At 37.0% G+C, this 24,402-nt stretch overlaps 1 protein-coding gene across 2 annotated transcripts in view; it reads right to left on the reverse strand.

The window, feature by feature from the left end:
• The window catches only part of epha6 (eph receptor A6), a 169,924-nt gene extending 146,823 nt beyond the window's left edge, over window positions 1–23,101 (reverse strand). For both annotated transcript variants that reach the window (XM_014011500.1, XM_014011498.1), the window contains exons 1-2: window positions 22,501–23,101; window positions 11,084–11,148 (exon numbers count right to left, since the gene is read on the reverse strand). In XM_014011500.1, coding sequence (XP_013866954.1) covers window positions 11,084–11,148; window positions 22,501–22,579 — 144 coding nt within the window. In that variant the 5' untranslated portion in view covers window positions 22,580–23,101. The remainder of the gene's footprint in view (window positions 1–11,083; window positions 11,149–22,500) is intronic.
• Between the last annotated feature and the right edge of the window lie 1,301 nt (window positions 23,102–24,402).

Here is a 24,402-nt window from a genome sequence, read left to right on the forward strand (position 1 = left end):
CGTCCAAACGACGGCGAAATATTCCACAAGAGAAAAAAAAAAACGAACCGTACGCGAGAAGAAAAGAGGAACAGAGCTTCGGATGACGTCAAGCTATATAGCCTCTGATTAGTCATCCGATTGGTCACAGGTGTGACTCTGTTGGTATTACAGCTCGAACGGCGCATGCGCGAAGGGAACATTCAGTGCTTTTAGCACCGCCCTCTGGCGGTCATTCAGGATTCATAGAACCGTAGTTACATACGTAACTTTCGTTTTAAAAATCAGAACTAAACATGAAAGAAGGAAGGTTTTGTCTTCCAGAACTATAATCAATCTTTAGTTTTTCATTTTTACCAACAGGAAGCACAACTCCTATACATCTGCACCCTTTGGAAATTTGAACTGTGCCTAAGGGACTTTGGGAGGTAAGTGATGACTCATAATCAGACTGAATCAGCCACGACTCAAGCTATGGATTCAGTCTACCATTTAGGTGACAGATGGGTTTGCATGCCTCACCAGCAGTTGCATATAGAAACATGCAAACTCTGTTCACCAACCAAAAAATACAGGCTTTAATATGCAAATTATTAAAAAAAAACTGACTTCTATGTGCCTTCTTCTGTTCAAAAGGCAAAAGTTAGTTGATGATTATTAAATTCACGATGTAAACTAACTCTTTATGTTTCAAAATGACCATTTTTATATGAAAGGATTCATGACTTCTACGCTAATTATAACTTTTTAAAAAAAGAAAAGATGTTGAATGTTGCTTTGCATAATTTATATTAACGCTTAAGGAAAACTGTTAGCCAATTTAGAGCTTCTATAGATCAAGAGACATTTACTTTAGTGTGTAAGTACAAATATTTTACAGAATAACAAACCTTTACCACATCGTTATTTTTACTCTAAATACAAAGTAAAAACTTGTGTTGAAATGTATTTTTAAGATGATGAGAATGCAGAGTGAACAGTTTCTGTATAATCTGTTAACATGCTGGAGTACAGTTATAAGCGTGCGTCTAAATATATTCCCATGCCTATCAAATGAAATCAGTATCACATGTCGTCCTGATGCATCTCAGTAATCCAGGTAGAAAAAAAAAATCAAAAAGAAAAAAAATAAGTAGGTCCTCTGGATGGGTTCTTTATTGAATATTGCTTGTTAATACTGGCACAGTTTTCCTTATCAGACCAATACCAATATTCTATAATAAAACCAGCATCGGACGATACTGGTGTAATTGCTCATATATTTTGCATCCCTTGAAAAGTTGTTRAATTTTAAATTGCAGTGGTCCATGTATTAAAGAAAAGACAACAAAACTATGCTTCTTAAAGTTACTGCAGATTTTGGAAAATGAAAATAAAGAATGCCCTTAAATGATAACGACACAGTGGAATAATATTGGGTATTTAATAGTCCTAGAAATTAGTAAAAAAAATTAAAACTAGTAAAGCCTTATACATGAAACATATCACATTTCTAAAATCAAAGCACAAGAAAAAAGTCTCTAAGTGCTTATCTATTACCCATCATTTCTTCTGTCTGGGATCAAACAGGATTAATGTTTCACCTAATTTGACATCAATACCACTGAAGAAAATTTTGTGACTAATGAACCAAATTTTAGATCCAGTCTAGTATTTCACACTTTTGATCAATTGCAGTCATTTGCTTTAAACAGAGAGAGATTCACCAAGACTCTATTAATGAGTCCCCCTCTGTAGCATAAACAAAGTATTGTTGTCTGACGTAAAATACTGCCCCTGGGGTGTGACCAGGGTGTGACCAGTGTTCTATTCTGTAGATACACTGAAGACTTACGAAAAGATGGAGACTTTGAGGGCAATTCACAACAGACACTGTTGAGAGAGACTCTCTTTGTTTTTGTTTGCTGATAAGACTCAGGGCCAAACAAATGCTGGTAAACATGAGTCGCTGAGCAATGAAATGGAGTTACGGATCTGAAGAATAAAGGTTTTTAGAAGAGGATCAACTTGGTTTTCTGCGCAGGTACTCTGGCTACTGATTTTTTAATCAAGTTTTTCTTAAACCATTATAATTTTTAGTAGGAAAAAGGCTTAGTTTACATTAACCTTAAAACTGTGATATTTGAATTCTAAGGGTTGCCACAAAAGTTTAATATTGTGGGAGAAAAAAAATCAACTCATATAATGTCTGTAGAACATTTATCTATTAAATCTGCTATATCAACAACGTTTATAACAGATATGACTTCTGCTTCAGTTTGTGTCCATTTTGACTCCAGTCATCCATCAGAAACTAAAGTCAGGTTTAAGCTGATAAATCTTTTTTGAAACATTTTTATTATTTGAACATTTCAGGTTGCATCTACTACACCACCCATCTCCAAATCGTGCAACAGGTGTGTTTTTGTCAGTGACATCAAAATATGATGAAACTATTAGTATAGAGTAGGATACAATCCATAGAACGATAAAGTGACGTCTGCACAGAAGTCTGTATCTTTCTATGGTTTTCTATCTGACCACAGTGAGTGTGACAAATGGATGTGTCAGAGCTTGATAGAGCACTGTGATTTCTTTGCTATGCACAAAGCTATTACAAGACTATATGGACAGCATCCAAAGAAAAACCCTCTTTCTATCAACTACATATGAACTGAAAGCAAAAGAAAGACATTTAACAGGTGACAGAAAAATGTCAAATCCATTTTCTTAAAGATTACAGTTTGGTATAAATTCATGTGAGTAAACCAAAACCCTATATGTTTTAAATAATGCATACTGAGTAATCACCTTTCTATTCTAGAGTTTTATACTAAGATCATCTTATGTTGACAATTTACGGTCTCTTAAGTTAATTAGTATAGCAGATATGCACCAATTAAATATTTTCTGTAAGTGCTATTAAACTTTGTCTTGTGGTTTCTAAGATCATTTGCTTACATATGATAACATTTTAAACAAAGCTTTACCATTATTTAGCACTCAGTCTATTTTAGGGATCTGCCTCTGCAACTAATACACACATTTTTTTTTGCTTAATAGGGAGTTGTAGAAGTTTTGTTTGCTAAGCTCACTTTACTGTGGTAGCCATAATGAGTGAGCTTGACAACAAAAGTTAGCTGGAGATGACGGTTAAAGTTTTAATAAAGTTTCTTCAGTTGGTCTTGAGATTTTTGCCAATAACACAAACAAATGTGACCCCTCCTTAAAAATAATAATAAAAAAGAACATGAAAGCAGAAACTTTATCATATTTTGAATTTGCCAGCAAGAAACAAAACCTGAATTTCCATTTGTGTTCATTTTCTGCCATTTGTAGACAAAAAAAAATTGAATAAGAGAGAAGTTATACATTTTAAAACTGTGCAGAGATAATACAATTAAATCTAAATTCTTGCAGTTGTTTAGCCTTAAGCTAACACATGTAAAATGCTGTAAAAAAAGGAGCATGCCATTTAGCAGGATGAGGTACATGGACCTTGTAAGGTTGTAAGGGCTTAGAGGCATTTAAATATTTAAGCTGTAATTTATTTTAACTATCTTTTGCTGAGATAAAATACAAGAAGAGAAAGCATGTCTACACTGGCTCTCTCAGCGACAGAGCTGTGACTTTAGCTTTTCTGACACATTCTATAGATGCGAACAAATGCAGCACAATTCCTCTCTGATCCTCTCATTTCGAATGCGATGGCCGGTTCTTGTCTGGTGTGACCGGGCTTTAATGTCGTTTTTAGGTCGCCAGTCAGCTCGTGGGCGCTGCAGTGAGTTCAGAGAAAGAGGAGCGGAAAGTTGTGGCTCAGGTGTGGAATGCAGCTGAAATGTGTCATTGTCACTGCAATATATTTTCTGATGCAAGTCAAGTGAAACAGACAGAAGTAAACAGCCAACTAGAGATTAAGCGCCGTGACCTTGGACAGGMTTTTTCTAAATGGGCCACCTTGCTTTTTTTAGTTTATTTTTTTGGTGTGCATGAGAAACTGCAGCAGTGTGTCTGCTTGTCACTAAATGTGTTTTGTCTTCTTTCCAGTGCAGAAAGGAGAACAACTCAGAGTAAGGTCAATATGCATAACTGAAGAATTTGAGTAGGAATATTTTYTTGCTTGAATTTGTGCATCAGCACTTTATTAGTCCTCACAGCCTCGTTTAATTTGCATAGAAAAAACAAAGTTACTTCACAGTTGAGACTCCTGTGACCATTACAGATCCAATTTCACTTTTACATCCTGCACTCAAAATAACTTTATCGTGTCAAGCTATAACCAATGTAATGGTTACCTAATTACATGATACTAGAGTTGCATATTTGCTGTCTGGTTGCATGAGATGTATGTGGTTCCAACAATTAGAGGAAATTATTTCTCTTTAGYGTTCAGTTTTTCAGAAGTCTGATTGTGGGCACTACTTTTAAAACAATAAAAAGTTAACTTTTTGGTGGAGGGGCGTGATGCATTYGTTTTATACTGGTCCAAGGGTAAAACCTCTTTGTGATTTGTTAGAAGACTGATGTATAGAACTAAAACTTCACAACCAACATAATCTACAAGACTTTAACTCAGCAGCTAATTTATGTTATGAAAACATTCTTTATGAAGACACATTTTCCTTGAATATGATCTTTGACAGCTCGTCTTTCTTTGCGTTATAAATTAGATTTCCCTCTTTCACAGTTTTGTAGAACCAGGCAATGTAACTCAAGTTTCCTTTCAAAACTGATGTCTGCAAAAACAATAAACTACCTTAATGAATGGACTCGTCATGACACTACTGCTTCAGTTTTCTTTATCATCCTTCCTTAAAACTTTTCTTTTTTTTACAGTTACATTATTTTAGTTTGAGCTTTTTATTGTTCAAAAGAAACCGTTCTGTCTGTCTAAACTAAACCCGTCTTAAAACAAACACATAGTTTTTTCTCTCCCTGGTTGCCCCCGTATTCATATATTCATCTCCTCCATGCAGCTGGGCACTAATAATCCAGTCAGTCTTCCCTCCCTCTGTTTTCACATTTCTTTCCATTTGCATCTATCCTGTACCTCGCTCCCACTCTCCCTCTAACTCTCCTCACTGTATTCATCACACGGTGAGGGTTAGCCCAAAAAGCTGTCAGGATATGTTCTGCTGTCAGCAAGATGCCGAGTGGGAGCGCATTAGATTCCGGCCTCAGTGTGTCCCTGACAAGAAACAAGCCAATTAAGGGATCCCCCAGCACTGCTTAAGCCTGGTTATGGCAGAGGTCCCTGAGATGAACACCGGTGTGCTAAATCATCATAGCTTTTTTATATTAGAGTCTCTGTGGGGAGAGGTGGAATGATTCTGGATTATTCTCTTTTTTTATCTCTTTCTCTCACAGAGCTGCCGGCCACCAGTCAGCAGCTCACATTACAGACGTTTATCTGCGCTATGAAGGACATCGACATACAGATTTGCTCCCCTCTTCTCCTTCCTGTTGTGCAGTCTCATGCTTAAGGCTAATAGCATTAGGGATGGAGGAAGTGCTTTGAGATAAGCTCCAGGTCAAGTAGCTGCAATCAATTACTGTGGGTAAATGTTGTAATAATTATAAGAAAAAAAAAGATTAGGGATTAGGATTGGGGAGGAACTGATATGGTGTGTGATGACTACAGGAATGTTTAAGTCGGTGTTCTTCATGACTGAGTTTTTCCTTCCATTCCCAGAAGTCACACCATATTACATGGTTTTTATATCTTTCTGTCTGCATTTCCCTCTTCTCTCCTCAAATCTGTTCTTTGCCATTTTCTCCTGCAAATCCATCCATCCATATTCTATAACAGGTGTAATCTGGGTCTCAGGGGGGGTGGCTGCCTCTCCAACAATCAATGAAGTTGGGGTACACTGGACAGGTCGCCAGTCCATCATAGAGCCATGCAAAGACAGACAACCACACACGCACACACACTCATAATTATGGTCAGGACTACCAATCAGACATAACATTCAAGTAATTTGGAGTGCCAGAGGAAACCAAAGCACCTGGTTTGGAAACTCCATAGAAAGACTAAGTCTGAATGTTGAACCTGTGACCTTCTTGCTGTGAACTGACAGCGATAACAAGATGTTCTATAGAGAAAAAAAAAACTCATCTATGAGGAAAACATACAAATTCTACACAGATAAGCCACAACTGAGCTTTAAACCTGCAACCATCTTACTGTGAAGTGACAGCTGTAAAAACTGCACTGCTGCGCAGCCAGTCCTGTTGTTTTGTTCATTTATCTCAAAGTCTGAACTTAAATCTGGAAATGACATCATAACCAGCAAAACCATGTGTCAGATGCAAGATTAGAAAAATGAATAATTTCTTAATTGTTGTGCTCAAAAACCAGACTCGCTATTATTAACAATGCATATAAATTCCAACGGTTTAGCGTCATGTTTCCTTGTGAATGCAGTAAAACATTGAGTGAGACTACTGTATATGAGATACAAACTGCATGAAATGGAAAAATATTACTAGTGTTCATGTATTACTGTTTACATGTGTCATAACTTTTCATGTGCAAAGCAGCCAAGTTGAATTTTTAGGTGAGGGATAAAGAGAAATTCTGAATTCATGAGGCGTTTCAGAAGTTTTTTTTTTTTTTTTTTAAACGCATAACTTGGATATTCAGACTCGGGAGAACAGATTGAACACAACACAAATGTTCAGGCTTATGTGTCCCAAATGCATTTTACAGAAATGACATACAGATTTGTTGAGAAAAGTATTTTTGATTTATGTTTGCAGTGTCAAACAAGGACACAGCAGGGATATTTTATTGAAGAAAATAGCACAATTATAAACTATGTGGCAGCTCTATGGTATAATATACGTCAGAAAGCTGATGCCAACAATTGTGACTATCTCTGACCCAAAGTCAGTCCATGTGCACATTTGATGTTTTGCTTTCAATGTAAATATTCAGTATCTTTAGAGGATCTTCTCTGCAGCCTTCATGGAAAGACTCCGTGGCCAGAGGCTGGCAAATAAATCTTAATAAATACAGTTTAAATGATGGCTTGCAATGCTGCAGTTTACTTTTTGTACACTGTGGGATTGTTCCCAGTTTCATAAACATGTCCCCACAGTGTGAGCAACAAACACCCCCCAACACACACACAGCGAGAGAAACAAGCCTCTTCTTAGAGTTCCGCTTTTAAAAAAGAACTGGATTTGTGTTCAGCAGTGTTCCAGCAGCAGTAAACAAACAACTTTGTGCTCCTCATTTACAGTCCCGGTTTTCAAACACGTTATAACCTGTTTACCTCAATTTCACATGATTTTATGCTTAATTTCTCTCACCCTTAAACCCAAAGGACAAGGATGTGTCACAAGGTTCTGTAAAATTCTCTCATCCATAACTCATTTGAGGGTCTAAAAATAAAATTCATCTTTTCTTTCCTAGTCCTAATGATGAGACAAGAAAAAAAACTCTCTCACATATGGAAGAATGGCTCAAGACTAAATAACAACTTTGTTTTATATTTTTTTTTTACTTCTCATTATTATTATTTTTAGTTCTTTTTTGTAATATTTCCAATTCCAGTATTTCTTCATTCTTTATATGACATCTCATAACGAATAATTTTGCCTCTTCACCACTAACTTCAGGTAATATCATTATTCACTTAGGTTTAAATAACACTAAAAGCTAAAACATATAATATTTTACAAAATGAGTATCATATTATTGGGCCTTGGGCGGCATGCTAATGCAGTTCACCGCTCATCAAGGTTGAAGGTTTAAATCCTGGCTTAGGACTTTTCTGGATGGTGAAGAAAAAAGTACACACTTAGTTCTAGGTCTTAGTTTTTTCAGGAAGTCCATTTTCCTAAAACATAAATATTGTCAAAAATATTCCTCACACACATGCAGTCTGACAAAAGATGGAAATTGGATTACTCTCTCCTTTTTATGATGAACAAACACCATTCTCAGCTTTCCAACCTGTCTTTTTGTGTCTCCATTCCGCATTATAATATCAATGAGTGAAAACAAAAGGCAACATTAGGCATTCTTAATCCCTTAAAGCTGTTTTATGTAATTTAATAAATAAGCTGCTCCACTCACTGCTTCACCCCTCTTCCCACACCACCGCCCACCACTGGGAAAGGACTCATGCATATTTCAGCATGGTGTCTGCCCATTCTGAGTGGAGCTTATTGTGGCTGCATGCAGGCACCCAATCAGCCCTCTTTCCTTTCGTTTTCTCTTTTGTCTTACTTTCACTCATTTCTTTGACATCTGTTCTTTATCACCATTCAGCAGTTATGAACATGGAAACCCAAAGCAAACACATAAAAAAAAAATCTCAATTTGCCTATGACAGATCAGCACACCTTTCCTTTTTCAACCACACATTTGTCAAGACCTGCTAAAAGAAAAAGTTCCGTATGCCCTTGAGTGAGAAATCTGTTCAATATGCACAAATCTAATGACTCTAACCTTTAAGGGTGAATGTGTTTACCAACTGTGAGAAAATTCCCACATTCAAATTATTAACAAACAAGCCCTCTTTGCATGTTTTCCCTGGCGGCTACTTGAAATAGGTCTATTTAAAATCTGAGCAGAGCAGATATAAAATAATCATAGGGCACCTTGGAACTGAATATAGCCATGACCAAGACATATGATCGTGTTGGCGGAGAGTAAACATCTGCTCACGGCTTTACCGTTCGCAGATGATGTCTAAGATGTGGACCAACAGCGAAATACAATCCAAGAATGGTGGGATACTAACCACAACTCGTTAATTGAAGTCTGAGTTTCTCCAGTGCAATTTTCACTTTAATTAAAAGCATTTTGAGACAACCGTGATAATTACACATAAAGTATGCCCTCGGTGAGGACTTCGGAGTACAGGATTTCTAGGAAAAATACTAAAAAAATAAAGCTCAGCAAGAAAAAATGGTTTATGTATTTTAACCTTTTTCCAAACGCACTTCGTCCTGTTGAATGTATGATTGCTGGAACATCACCGTTGTAACCAGGTAGGGTGTTGGTGGTGAAGAGGGAGGGAATTGAATAAGCTATCAATCCCTCAAATACATGCAAAAACATTATCACCTGCTTTCACCTTTTGACCCCATGTGGTGATCCATTTTTTTTTCATAATCACAATTTCCCCCCAAAAAAATGGTACGACCAAATTTGTCAGTGGGGTACATTTCAGATAGACCACCACAGCTGCTCTCCTTCAAAACCAATTACTTTCCACCGGTGAAGAGTTACAGGTTTCTGATAAAACTCATCCATAAATACATTCCTCTACTTCAACTTCAATTTCATATTATATGACCACCTTCTGTATGTGCCTGGCAATGTTATAACCTGCTAACAGTTTTGGAAAAGTTGCAGCACATGATTTATTTATGTATTTTTAATGTGCACTGTAGGACTGACTGACAGCTGTTAATGTCCAAAACAACAACTGAACTGCCTCTGATACACACTTCCACCGTGTGCTGCTGTACGCGCCTGATACCGGGCTGTGTCTAATATGCTGGAGATTGACTTGCTCCTACTGGCTCCCAGTTAGTGAAGGGGATTTGAACTATTTTACCTTCCCAGATCTGCACACCTTCCCTCAGGCCCTTTCACCTAGATGGCTTAAATATTAATGGCAAGGATAGAGGTTGAGTGAGGAGAGGAGAGGACTGACAGCTTAATCATGGAGGCAGTAGCCTCCCTCTCCCCCTCTTTTCCTCAACGCTGTGGGCGGCTGTCACCACGACCTACATGATGTAATCACATCTATAACCCTGATATGGGCCACCGAGGGCCAAGCAGGGAGAGATGGAGACAGAGAAGGTTGTGAGAAGGAATCTTTCCACAGAGGATCGTTTAATGTCTAAACGCAAAGACAAGTGTGGAAGATGTGAAAGCTGTGTCAAATTACTATAAGATGGAAGAATAGAATAGTCTAGCTATTGTCTAATAATTTCACCACTTTCATGGGTACATTATCTTCTTTTAAAAATATTTTTTATTATCATCATTGGTACTATTTATTAGTATTCTTATTAAAGACCTAGCATTCCTTAAAGAAATGCATATTGCCCATCATATTTTATCTAAGAGATTCAAACAAAGATTTTATCCTGAGAAATGAATTGCTTGTATGTTGAGACCATCAATAAAACCTGTTTAGTAGTTCTTGAGATATTTAGCTAACAGATAAAAAAGACACACAGGCAAAAACATGCAAAATCAATACTAAAAATGTTTTGCATGACTCCAATTACTTAAAAAGGAAATTTAAAAAAATCGTAGCAACTAAAATCTTCGTAATCACAAAAGACAAGTTTTAAGTTTTTAAATCAGAAAATTTGTACRTAATGTTGTCAGTACATCTATTTTTCAGTACATGTATTTTTTATGATGCTAGTACATTTTCTGTTTGGCACTTGCTGTTGTTTCCAAAGTTCTGATTTTCAGCTTTACAATGTTGTAAAGCCAGAGGCTCATACATGCAGAAAATACTGGGAAAACAAAAGCTGACTTGGAAATGACTACAAAAACAAAACTGCAAACAAACTAGTAAATAATAAAAAAGTATAGGTTTGTGAATGCAGTCTTTGTTTTTCTAATATGTCAGCAAACCTGAATAACTTGTTAAAAAATAAAACCCAAATTCTGCAGAACATGTTTTATGTTGTATTTTAATGATATGACTGTTTTCAACAGTGACAACTGACCTTTAAATATGAATAAATCAGATATGTCTCCTAGTCATTATTTTTTTATTTTTTAATTAATATTTAATCCTAGAAGAAGCTATGAAAATTGGTTTGGTTATACATTTGGGACTGAATAAAAATGGATTTAAAATAAAACAAATGACAATAATTCATTGGGGGAATTAACTGAACAACAAATTGAAAACCACTTCCGAGACATGAACTCATTATCTGCCTCCAAACGGTATCATTTCCCATGTGAGAGGAAGAATCTGGACGATAAAAGTAAATCTGGATTTGAAACAGGTCATTATTTCTGCTTCTGACCTGTTCACATCGCTATAACTGATATCATTAATGTTGCAGTGGCCGTTCATTTTGAACCAGATACTCTGTACAGTAGAAGCAAATACAGGGCTGCCCTTCTTACCCCATTTATTGGATATGTCTTCCATCCCAGCTCTCCAAGCACCGACGTTGTATCCAGCAGCACAACTGAAACAAGAAAAAAAATGGTGGAATTTACAGTGAGCAATTTGACGACAAGTTAGATTAAAATATTGGTGATATACAAGTTGATTTGGACATTTTCATTTTTTTTTTAGCTTTCGTGGATAATCACTCTGGCAGCAAATTCAATGAGTGCAAAATCTTTATATGTGGCATGTTTTAGGAATGATGGATTGAAATCAGATTGCTGTCTAAAGTCCATTTCTCCCAAACAAAACGTTCTTGTGGTGCTCCTCACTGGGACTTTTCACATCATGAAATCATTTCTACCCCACAGTAAATTTGTCTTCAGCCCTGGCTGTGTAAAATGTGTTTTATTATGCCCAAATATAATTCAAGAATCTTGTCATGTCATAGGTTATGTTGATAAATTCAAGCCTTGTTTTATGTACAGTGATAAGGATTTTGACAAAAGCATTTAATCATTCGTAGTTAAATTTGAATGTCGAGGACTTTTAATTTTTTTTTTTGAAAATATAGCCAACCTTGTCAATATTTCTTTTTGCACTCAAAGACAGTGATTTTTAATAATTCAGGAGTATTTTTTTTTTTACCTAGAGACAAGTGATTTACAGAAAAAAAAAGCAGATCCTGAATTTACCCTCAGTGAGATGCCAGCACAACCACCAAACCAGGAGCAATGCTTTTTTTTTACCCTCACTTGCGACATAAAAATAAATAATAAATAAAAAAACAAAACAGCAGTCATAAACTATAAAGTCTTTTCCAAAACCATAAATATTAAATGAGACCCATCTAGTCACCTTGTCAAATGAGCCAAGTACACAGTATGTGTGAAAACACAGTTTGTCCTAATTATGTGCAGATACACAACATTATGATGTGCGGAAAAAAGCAGGTTTTCAGGACGAGGTGTGCTACCRATAAAAAACACAAAACAAAAAGCAAAACCAAGAAAAGAAATAAAATAAAAAAACACTACACTCTAAAATTATTGTTTATTATCATTCCTTTTGTGTAAATCATGGGTGTGCAACCTGTGGCTCCGGAGCCACTTATGGCTATCTAGGCCCAGTGACCCTTAAAAACTTAGAGCAGGAATGTTATCAAACTAATCAGTGTTCAAGAGAATACGAAACGGCTTCCACGTAAAATCTGTAATTTTCAAATTTTATATATTAAGAAGTGCAATTTATCACTACAGCTAAATTGCTATACAAAATATCAAAATGGCAAAAAAATGCTTTTGGATGGAATAAATAATGTTATTAGAAAAAATGTCCTCCCATTATGTATTTATGCTTACTATTTGGTTGAACTTATTAAGAAAGTACAACTAAGTATTTTATTACTAAAACAGCAGAAGTAGTAGTGGTTGTACTGTTTTCAAGAAAACCAGACTGACGAAATGGAAATGAACTGAATTAATTTCCCAATAACTGGATAGATGTGTGTCATGTTTCGTCATCAGGAGATTTATTTGAAATGACATCAAAACATCATGTGGCCCCAATTAGCTCAAGTAGATTGTGTGGCTCCAGGCAAATTTATTTTGAGATGAATGAGGACGCTGGCTCTTTGGGTTGTAAAGGTTACAAACGTTTGGTCTAAACTGATAATCAGAAACAAAAATTAAAAGTTGTCTTTGTACAGCCTTGAAAATAAAACTCAAATTCTGCTTTGTGTTTTACACACTAATACCAAATCTGGCAAATCAATGTGTATWTCTGGCTTGAATAGTGACTGGATTGTTTGTGCCAGTCAGTCATGAATGTCCACTCATGGGCCTCTAGTTGTCCTCCAGACACTCATTATTACCAACACAAATCTCCACCAGTGACAGTCTGGTGAAGAAATATCCCTGAACAGCACTACAAGGTGAGAGCTTGTGGATACAACAGGACATGCATCAAAGAATGCTTCTTCAAGCTGTGATACCACATGTATGAGCCTCTGCAGGTAACAAGGCCTACTGTGTGTATTTTCCCATAGGTTGAGCATGCAGGGGGTTTCTCCAACAGTCCAAAAACAAGCACATTAGATTATGAAGATTTTAGTTTACCATGCATGATTGTCTGTCTTGTGTGTGTTCATTGGTGCTAACAGGTAACCTGACCAGAGTGTACTCTGCCTCTCACTTGACTGCTGGAGCAGGCACCACCAGCCCCCAGTGAATGAGTAAATGCAGGAATCGTAAACTCTGAGAACCTTTCAGTTGCTTCAGCAAACTGCATTTATATTTCTCTGCTCTCCTTCCTTCACAAACAAACCAAGAAGTCATTGACATATGCAAGAAGTTAAAGCAATGAGCTGGTTAATGAACTGAGAACCCCCGCTGAGCCAGAGAATGTATTCTATAACATACTGGCTACARGGATCAGAGATCTGGATTAGAAGGGAGCTTTTGAAGATGATATAATTTTTTTTCTGAGCTCTATGGAGTCATACTGATGTTTGGTTAACATACCAATTACAATGAAAATGCATAAAACAAAGAAAATAAAAAGAGAAAGAGCTTACAGAAAATTATCATTTTTCTTTTCTTAGGATTATTTTAAATAAGAAAACTTTCAACTCAATTTAGGGTTGTCTATTGTCAAAAAATGGTGATATGAAACATTTCACTGCACTGGGATAACAATATGATGCATTGCACTTTTTATTCTCCAGAAGATTCTAAAAAGAAAAAAAAAACTCAGTATCCATTGCATTTATACAATCTGATTAAATTCACTTTACTTTTATGAAATCATAAGAACACTGAACAACAGAGGGGACTGCATTTGTATTTCATATTTCTTCTTAAAACATCCATCCACTGAGCCTTAATTAATAATTGATACAGTGATCATAAGAATCAATATAGTATTAGGGAATGTCTATCAATCCTTTCTTACATCCCTAATTTAAATATAAGCAAAAGCAAAAGTCAAAACACACGTTTARGTCTGCATTTAATTTTAAGGAGTAAAAATTTAGATGAACTACTTTAATGTTTCATTGCCTGCAGCTCAAATCAAAAATCACGGGATCATTTTTGTTGGTTGGTGTGTGTTCCTTTATCGTATAAGTGGTTTATGAGATATTATGCTAAGTACATTTTAATGAAACTTTCATACAGTAATCATTGGTTGTACATCTACAACAGGTTACCTTGTTGAGTTACTTTAACTTGACACGGCTATTGCTGCTAAAAAATTTTAGCCAACACGAAAATTATAATTCAGTAAAAGATTAAAGACATAGATCTGAAGTTTGATTTTAGCAGCAGGTGAACATCATCCTCCACACATTTCCTACAACAAATCACTTTGAGCTTTTTTTCTAGTTTTTGGTTGAGTTTTTATAACCTTCAAGCAGACAAATTGAAAACATAAAGCACATCAAATCACAAGTACCAGTTTATATTTAAACAGCAACGATTTAAGTAGAAACTAAGCTTTTTTTTCTTCCTGAACAGCAGCTAAGAGCATTTAATTACTCATGCTGTGATATAACAGTGTGAGATTAGGTGCAGAAAATGGACATTGATCTATATGAAATTGCAGCGGATTATTCTATTGATTGACTGTCCGGTCCAGCGCAGCAAGAAAAGACTTCATGCTGATCATTTTATCCTCTAACCCCACTCTCTCTGCACAGCTAGTTTAATATTTCCTCTATTGGTTGCTTGTCCCTGCATCTCTGTGTCCTTTCCTGCCCACTGATGTGTTGTATCTGTGCTACGTCTGCCAGGCTGGAGGACTAGAAGACACTGCCAAATACTGTTAATGGATACCATTTGGCTACTGTGGGCAGGTAAGCAGCACAGTTGCTGGAAAAATGGCCTAATTATGGGTAGTTAGCTGCATTACTCACTGCAGTGAGATGACTGGAATCACAGCATTTCAAATATGAAATTATCTCCCATTTAAAAATAAAGTGGCACACAATGTCAGTAAATCTGCCATTGAGCATAAAATGAAATATAGCTAAGGTTMAAAAAAATGTAAAAAAAAGACACACTACAAGTAAGGTAATGCCATAATACAGTAGACTCTTAACAACAAGCCACAACTTTTTCAAATTAAATTCTGAAATGGACAGAAAACCAGTGTAAGGAGGCCAACACAGATAAGATGTAATCACATTGTTTCTCTATTCAGGAGACGATCTGCTGTCCTTGTGCATTATATATTATAGCTGTTAAAGATTTGATTAACAGCTTGCTTTTTTCCCCACCATATGAACCATCATTTGTTGTGTCTAATCAAATCTTGATGGAACGGTTTATTTTTAAAGAGTGACACCACGTAAACACATCTGGTGTGTCTACACTGCTTTGGCTGACATCACAGCAGTTATAAGTGTGACCAAATAATTCGGAATCATCAAAACAAAAAGACTATTTTACCTGTTTTACGCTTTGAAAAAATATAAATTTATTCCATAATTTTTTTTTTTACATAACATCACTTTAGTGCCCTTCTCTATTTGCCAGGTTCTTGTGTGTTTTTCTAGACGATATCAAGAACTCAAAGTAAATACTCAACTACTTTCACGTAACTCAAGGTCCACACTGAGGGTTTTTTTTTCTGGACAGTTAATGTGTTGAATATTGATTTTTCATATCAGTCACAAAATCAGTTGGATTCAAATGATAAAGACAGTTTTCATGTGATGAGACCAGCAGAGGTGTAAGCACACCATCACTGAATGAATCTGAATGCTCTCTGATAATCAGCAATAATAAAAGTTAAACATGCTTACTAGGATGTAAAAGAGTACTTGTACATAACCACTTGTTTTTTTAAAACACATATATTGTTACAGTACATACAATAAGTGTAAAACTGCTGAATCTAGCAGCTTTCTGTAACTACACTGCAAAGAATGTCCACCTAAACAAGTTTTGAAACCTTATATCCAGCCAAAAAGACTTTTTGATCTTGTTTTGAGACTGATTTACTAAAAAAGAACTGATCATGTAAGAATAATAATCTTGTTTTCAGAATGTGTAAGATTATTTGTCTTGTTAGTCTGAAAATTTGACTCAAATTAAGTTAAAATTTTCTGCCAGTGTAGTAAGAAAATTTACTTGGTAAGATTCTTGAAATAAGAAAAAAATTGAGTCAAATCAAGTATTTCAAGATTCTTACCAAGTAAAATTTTCTACTCCACTGGCAGAAATTTTTGACTTAATTTGAGTCAAATTTTCAGGCTAACAAGACAAATAATCTTACACATTCTGAAAACAAGATTATTATTCTTACACAATCAGCTCTTGTTTAGTAAATCAGTCTCAAAACAAGATCAAAAAGACTTTTTGGCTGGATAGAAGATTTTAAAACTTGGTAAGATGGACAGTTTTTGCAGTGTAGATTCAAGTTTTCCTTCACAGTGTCAGTGTGAGTATATAAAATCACTTAATAAATAAATAACACACCTGTTTTTGATCATTATGTCTATATTTGGGTCTTCTGAACATTGTACCCCAAAACTGCCTGCATGTGAAAATCCATCCATCCATCCTCTCATTTCCCCCCCTCTGTCTCTCCATAGAGTTATTCATCAGCAAAGCACCCAAAGACCGCTGCCTGGAGCTGCAGGTCCACTGGGACTTCCACTAGTTAGATATAAATAGAACGTTAGCTGGCCAACCCATAAATATAAAGAGCTTCGGTAGAATGATGACATCTCTACACCCCTCGCAGGCCACACAAGCACCCTAAAACTGTGGCACAGTTCCCAACAAAAAGACCTGAACGCAGTGGATTAAAATTTTACTCCATGCAAATCTGAAGTGGGACGGTAATTCATTATTCAGAAATCAGTGAAGCTGCTTGTCGACAGGTGTGCACAAAACACTCTTTAAAGAGGAAGCAACTTTCAAGACTTTTTTTAAAATATATCAATAGTTCAAACAACATTGTGAGCCACATTTCCAGATACTAACACTGTGTACTTGCTCATAATAAGCAGCAAACATCACTTCTTATGAAAAGACAAACAACCACATTTGATGAACAGACACTTGTGAAAATTGATTTTGGCGAGTGTTTCAGGGAGGATTGCACATTGTCATTTAGCAGTGTAAACAAAGCACTGGGCTCTCAACAGATGAGAAGATGATTTGCTGTGAAATAGAAAACTATCCATAACARAGGCAACCTGACAGGCACGGCAGGATTTTCAACACAGTCTTTTTGTAATCAGTCTATGATCCGAGACCAAACAACTTAATATAAGGGTAGTAAAGCAAATCTAAGAGTGTGGTTGATCTGCTTATGACTTAATGTGTGTTTAAACAATAATTTGCAATGGGAATTTAAAGCTTCAAGTCAGAAGTCAAACACTGTAGCTCCTGATGTCTTGTCCAGGTTATCTAAAATATTTTGTTCCAAGAATAACATCCAGCTCTGGTTTGCTAATAAAACAGACAAACGTAGCCAATTACATGCTCACCCTCTTTTATGGCAATACACTTTTCCACATTTTGTGAAGCAGCAAACTAGCTTAAGGTGCATTTCTTAAATCAGTCTTTGAAATGTTGCATAAGCCGCCATAAAATTACTTTTGTGCTCTGACAAAGTCCTGTGTGATGTGATTTTCTCGTCCTCATAAATTCTCCTCATGCCCATGTGACATTTTTAATCAGGGTCAAGAATAAGTATTTAAGTGTCATAAAACTTAATTTTGATTTGACTAACTGCAGCCCAGATCATGTTACATCAGTAATCAAATGCAGAACACCTGCCCTGAYAGCACAGCTTAGAGTGGGCTGAAAATTACTCACAGTTCAAGTGCAACATGGGTTGGGAGGGGGGATCTTTAAAGACTATTTTTCTTACACTCACCAGAAAAGCTTTTTATAAAGCAACACAACCACGTGATGATTATTTGTAGGCTTTTTTAAAGGAGGATAGTTGGTGGATCCCAACATGTTTGTGCTCAGTGGAGATGTGGCTCTGTAGTGAACTGCTTCTGTTAAAATTCCCCAAGTACCAAAGCTCTAACGTGTAAATCACAAAATAATAAAAGTACAATAAACTATAATTTTACTGTTAGTGGTGGCAGATAACAAATCCTATAAGTGCCATGCACTATCAAAACTAACTTCCTGCACTAACATTTATCCTAACTTCCCCATATTTACAAAAATTACCTGGCAGCATGGGTTAGCTGTTGCCTCAAAGCAAATGTTGCAGGTTCAAAACCTGGCTGTGGCCTTTGTGGGGACTTTGTATGTTATCTCAGTGGATGCTTATCTTTTATCTGTCCTGATGCATCTCAGTAATCCAGGTAAAAATCAAAAAGAAAAAAAAATGTATAGGTCTCATTTACTTTATTTATAGGTCTCACTCATTTACAGGCCAGCGGTCACTCTTTCAGAGATGAGGATGTTCTCATTCTTGATAGAGAGGAACGTTGGTTTGAGAGAGGAGTAAAAGAAGCCATTTTTGTGACGAAAGACTGTCCATCATTAAACAGAGGTGGAGGCCTCCGTTTTCAGTTGTCCCCCTCCTACAGTGCTGCTATTGCCAGTATCACTCCACCCCCTGTTAACAATAGATGTTAATTAGGTGTCAACGATAGCCATGTGATGTGAGTATCAGTCACATGGAGGCAGGGCTTAAAAGCCTGAATTTTGCCTGAAACTCTCAGACTGAAGAAGTCTCTTGGAGAAGAGACGAAACGTTTCATTAGARAAGAACCCATCCAGAAGACATATGCAATTTTTTATCTGGATACTTTGGTTTCCTCCCACAGATCAAAAACTTGAATGTTAGGCAGGGCTGGGTGATACATATCACAATAGACATGTGATCCATATCAAAAGAAAATACGTCCAATAAAATGTTAATTTCACTGAACTTTGATCCAGAACGGCACGACAATCTGGGGGATGTAAGCAGAGGAATGCTTCAACTGCTCATCCTCTCACAGCCCAGCTAAGCAAGGTTGGTGGCATCAACTCATTCTTTGGTGAGCTAGCAACAGCCTGCTAATTAACATGTGCAGCAGCAGTTTCATGTTTCGCCACTGAAAAGCTGCTTAAAAACAAACAAGAACAATGTGGAGTGAAAGGAGAAAGTAGCCATGATTTCATCCAATTGTTCTGCAAAATTTGAGTGAACTTTTGAAAATTTGCAAAAAAATTGAAAAAAATCCAAAATTTGTTTTCCCAAGCGAGCTATGAAGAGTGTTTTGTCAGGTGCTGACATTACTCGTGGCTGTAATAAACAGGAAGTAGAGATCACAAACTAGCAGGGACCACACATCTTGGAATGTGTTTCTATCAAACAAGTTGCAATTGTTCTGTCATATCAACTATTATTGACCATGTTACATGCTGTTCGGAGATGCAGAGAAAGAAATGCTACTGGTACGGAAATATCTGGGAAGATGCCAACAACGGAAACAGCTGATAAGTCATGTGAGGTCGCTGTGTCAGAACTTATTCGGCAAAAAAGGTTTCCATCTCCATCTGCACAGTAACTCTTATTTAGAAAATCCAAAATCCACTTCAAGTGCATAAAAAACTTTTGTGAAACTGAGGAAATTTTTTACATTTTTTTATTTTATTCTGCTATTTCCACCAACATTTTCCAATGTGTTTCTTAAACTATGGAAACACGACTGAGTGACAGCTCGAGAGGAAATTGTGGATAAAAGAGGAAAGGTCACTTCACCAGATTGGCTGTATTGATCATTTTCTTTTCTCCTGGTTCTGATTTCAAATAGTAAAACAAAAACTAATTGATAATTATTTATATTGACTGACATGAAATGTTTACTCGGGATACATTTTTTCAGCCATATATCCCAGCTCTAATGCTAGATAATTGATAATTCTTAAGTGTCACTAATTGTGAATGAGAGCTTGAGTGGTTGTCTGTCTCATTTGTCTGTGTCTCTCTGTGATGGACTGGCAACCCCTTCTCTCACTTGCTGGGGATAAGCACCAGCTACTACTAGTGCACACACAAAAGCAGACAAGAAAATAAATAGTGTTTAAGTAACATTAAAAGCTCCCTGAGGACACACAAAAGCTCTTCTCAATTTCTTGTACAAGACAGCGTGACAATAATAAATCTCAGTATTGACAAACTTCTGTGAATTTAACTTAAAGTTATTATGTTTGTGTTCTGAAACTGACATTGTGATAAAAACACACTGGTTCAACAAATCTACAAATATGCACACAGAATAAAAGTGCAGAGTTAGCACTTTGTTGCTAACCTGGATTTGTTTGATGTTTTTGGACTCACACATGCTAATAGTGAATATCTCCTTCATTTGGTGCTGGCGATAGCTGCACTCTGCGTGAGCAAATGCTTTAATCAGCCATCCAAACAAATCATTGCAGAGAGGTGAGTAATTATTTTCAATGTTCTTTTCACAGCTAGATCAATGCATGAAGCAAGTCTTTTTTATGCTAAAGAACAAAGCAAATGGATAGACATGGTTTGCTGAATGGCTTCACACTTAGAGATATAATGGCGATTAAGCAAAGTTAATTTAACAAACAGAAAGAAAAAAAACTGTTTTATGTTGCACTTCTTACAGTGTAGTTGAATGATTTTATTTATTTATTTTTATGTTTTTCAATAAAAGCCCGAATTTTTTGCCTTTTTATATCAAAATTTCTAAGGAAAAAAATAAAAAAAACTACTTTCAGCTATTTTAGTAAGATGGAACATTTTTAACCAGAAACTTTTTATGCAACATAAAAAATTTTTTAACTATAAAGGCTTCACTTTGCAAACAATAAATGTTTCTGCAACTGACTTTTTCTCATGCTTTAACGTGAAAAAATGAACAAAACTGAGTAAAGTTAAAAATTTTAGAAGGGTTTCTATAGAGAGCAACACTGGCTCTATCAGCTGAGTGGAGCGATGGCAATAATGACTCCAGTTGGGCTCATGTGAGGGATATGCTTTTGTGTGGAGAGGCACACAGGCAAGATGCACAAAGTAATTGTTTCCTATTATTCTTGTAACAGACGACATTGTGACCATTTTGTCTGTGGAATCTCTGGAGTTCAGATTGTTGAAAAGCACCAATGAAACATACTGATCTGCTCCGCTGTAAGACGGGGTTTGGGACTGTCCCCAGCTTTAACACACTTTATCTTGTAGCAGAGCAGGAACAGATGTGTTTAAGTCTCCTCCACCACTTTTTTTATAGTCTCCAGATTTTAGAGCTGAGAAAAATAAAAGAGCAGCTGCTGTTGTTCACAACTAAAATTGTGACAAAATAAATGTTCATAGTTTAGAACATTTTGACATTATTTTAAAATGATTCTTTTTGTCATTCAGGTGTTGGCAAGTTGTTCTTTTCTCCCCACTCTGCACTCCACCACCCCAGGGTGGACAGTGACTGCAATTGTGCCACTTCAGGTCCCTTACCAGTCAATATGAAGGACTAAACTGCAGCTGAAAGCAGACATGAGTTCAATCATTCAATCTGTGGCACAGAAAAACACACCGTGAGGCTGTTATGTAGCAGCTGTCCGGGAGAACAGGGAGTAGCATCGCTCTTATTGAACAGAGAGAACAATAAAATATAACCTGGGGGGCAGATCCCACTGTGCTCCCTGCACAATCAATAAGACTATTTTAAACCTCACTGATGCAGCAGATGTGTGTGTGTCTGTGTGGGTGGGTGTCCAGAGGAACACTGTGTGATCACCAACAGGACAGGTAGGCAGCAAACTTAAGGGAAACCAAAAATTATAATAGTAGCCGACACAACTGTGTGCATTTAGATTTGTACTTACTAGATTTTTTGGGGTGACATGATGAAACTAAGTTTGTTCTCACACACTCAGTCTCGATTTGTCACCCACTTAATGAGTCAATCTTCTGGCTGCCTTCCTGTCTGAATCTGAGTAATGTGAAACAGTTAAATCAGGAAGCCTGAGGCATGTTATTTTAGAAACTGAGTTCTCTGAGGGGGTTCTCTCCTTCTGAACTGAAGCAACCAATTCAGAGTCTGATCTCTGCATCTGATTTTGAATTGAGTGCATTTCGGTGCAATTAGATCATAAACTTGAAACGGAATTTAGAAACAGCTGCAGGTTTTCTTCCCCTTACACAGATCATTTCTTTCACAACTTATCTCTTTATGAAACTATATTTCCGTAATGAGGCAAACAATTTAGATTTTGGTCACTGCAGTTATGGGACTTTGCGGTCACTTATTGTTTAGAGTCTGGATTTTAAGACAAACTTCAATATTTAGTATATTTTAAAGTCTTGAAATGTCCACAGTAAAAACTCATTTAAAGTGTCGTAGGGGATGGATGAACACTGTAGAGATTCCTTTGCTGAAATGCTTCAAAATAAAGTCAGACTTGAGGGGACTGCGCGCGCTTCTGTGAACCGGTCTTACCTTGATTGCAGCGACTGAAGCGAATGAAGACAAATCCAAGAAAGAGTGAAAGAAGGACAAATCTGTTTCCTAAACTCATGTCTGCTGCAACATTTATCTGCGCCTTTGCGTGGCGAGCTCAGAGGAAAACACGTCCGGGTCCTGCAGAAGCCCAGATCCGCTGGTTCTGGTCCCTAGAACTGATCCCGCGTGGAGGGAATGGTCGTGCGGCGGAACAGAAGCTTCACCATCCTTTACCTGCTGGCTGCAGCTCCGGCGGAGAGGTTTCAGACAAAAGTCTCCCCATAATAAAATAACAAATAGAAATCTAACGGGAACTCAAATTCCCTGTCAATGTTAGAGACGCTTAGATCCTCACAACTTTGAAGAGTCTGATCGGACTTTGAGCCTCAGTCGTTGATATTAAAACACACAAAAAAAAGAGGCGATTCTGTGCGTCCCCGTGGCGCGCGGATTCGTGGCAGGCTTCGCGGTCCGTGTGCTTTGGCACGGCAGCGCGCGTCCTGGAGTGTCAGCTCAGCTCCAGCTCGGTCCGCTGCAGCGGGTCGGCGAGGAGGAGGAGGATGGTGAACAGAGGAATGACTGGGATGCAGCGGAACAGCAGCTGAAGCGGGGGCAACACTGGGGGACTGCGCGCATCTGTGCAAGATGCTCGGCACTAGAGGGGGTTAGCTGACAAGGCAATGGCGCGTACGTGTGTGTGCTATTAGTTTGTTCAAAGGCAGAACTTCTCAAGAAAAACTTAAAAAACATTTAAATACGTTTTGTTTGTTTGAGCTTTTAAGTTGCATTAGCATCAGTTTTGATGTAATGTTGTAAAAATAGGCTGTCAAACCTGAAATTTTCACAGATAAACAATAAACTCAGCTAGAATAAAGCTGTCCTTAGCAATTTAAAGTGGGACGTTGGAAAAAAAAATCCAAAACGTTTATCTACATCTAAACCAAGTTCAGGACATCTCTATAACCTGCAGATATAGTTAAGTTCTGACTTACTCTTTAGTTTCATGCAGAGTTTTTAAAAATCTGATCATGTTTCCTGGTTGTTTTCTGCTCTTCCTTCACACCAGGTTTTCCGTTCTAATCAGCACAGCTGTCATGAGTTACTCATCACCTTTCAGGTCTTCTGTTAACTTTTTTCCATTGTCATAGAAACACAAAAAGAAAAAAAAATTAAAATATACTACCAAAGGGCAGGAGGAGGAACTTGTGTAAAGGAATAAAACATTCCCGGCTGTATTGGCTGGTACAGTGTTGTTTCAGCCAAGTTACTAACACTCGCATCATTTGCACAAACTGTATATCAGTTCCGTGCAAAACTTTAGGTCTATCATGGGGGGTGCTCTAAAACCCTGCATGTCGTTTTTTTTTTTTAGCAATTATGCCTCAACGTACATATATGACATTGTATATTTTTAACTAGGTTAAAGTTACCCAAATACAGCAAGAGAGTTGCATCTGTCTACTTAACCAGTTAATTTCTATTGTGTTTGAGCAATTTATGTCTTTTTATTGGGGGCGGGGGGGTATTTTGACTCGATCAAATTACTGTGGGGGTCAAAACCCCCCTAACCCCCCTGCAAATTACGCCTATGGTTCTATGATAGACTGCACGCTTCTGTCTCTTTGGTAGTTAGATCAAAAAGTTCCATTTCTAAGTTTATGACAAGGGTTGCATTTCAATTATGAAAAGCTATCTATCTGTATCTATTCACCTGGTGGATCTCAGTGTCCCATCTGTCTGGTACACTATGTATGCATCGTACGAGCAGGGGGAACCAGATGGTGCCATATGTAATTCAGCGCAACATAAACAAAGCCTGATAGCATTTTTGAGTCAACAATATGTTTTGGGCATAATATTTCACAGGGTGGGGTTAACGTATGATTCGCTTATATATAT

Source organism: Austrofundulus limnaeus, unplaced genomic scaffold (assembly GCF_001266775.1).
Source record: "Austrofundulus limnaeus strain Quisiro unplaced genomic scaffold, Austrofundulus_limnaeus-1.0 Scaffold81, whole genome shotgun sequence".
Lineage (NCBI taxonomy): Eukaryota > Metazoa > Chordata > Actinopteri > Cyprinodontiformes > Rivulidae > Austrofundulus > Austrofundulus limnaeus.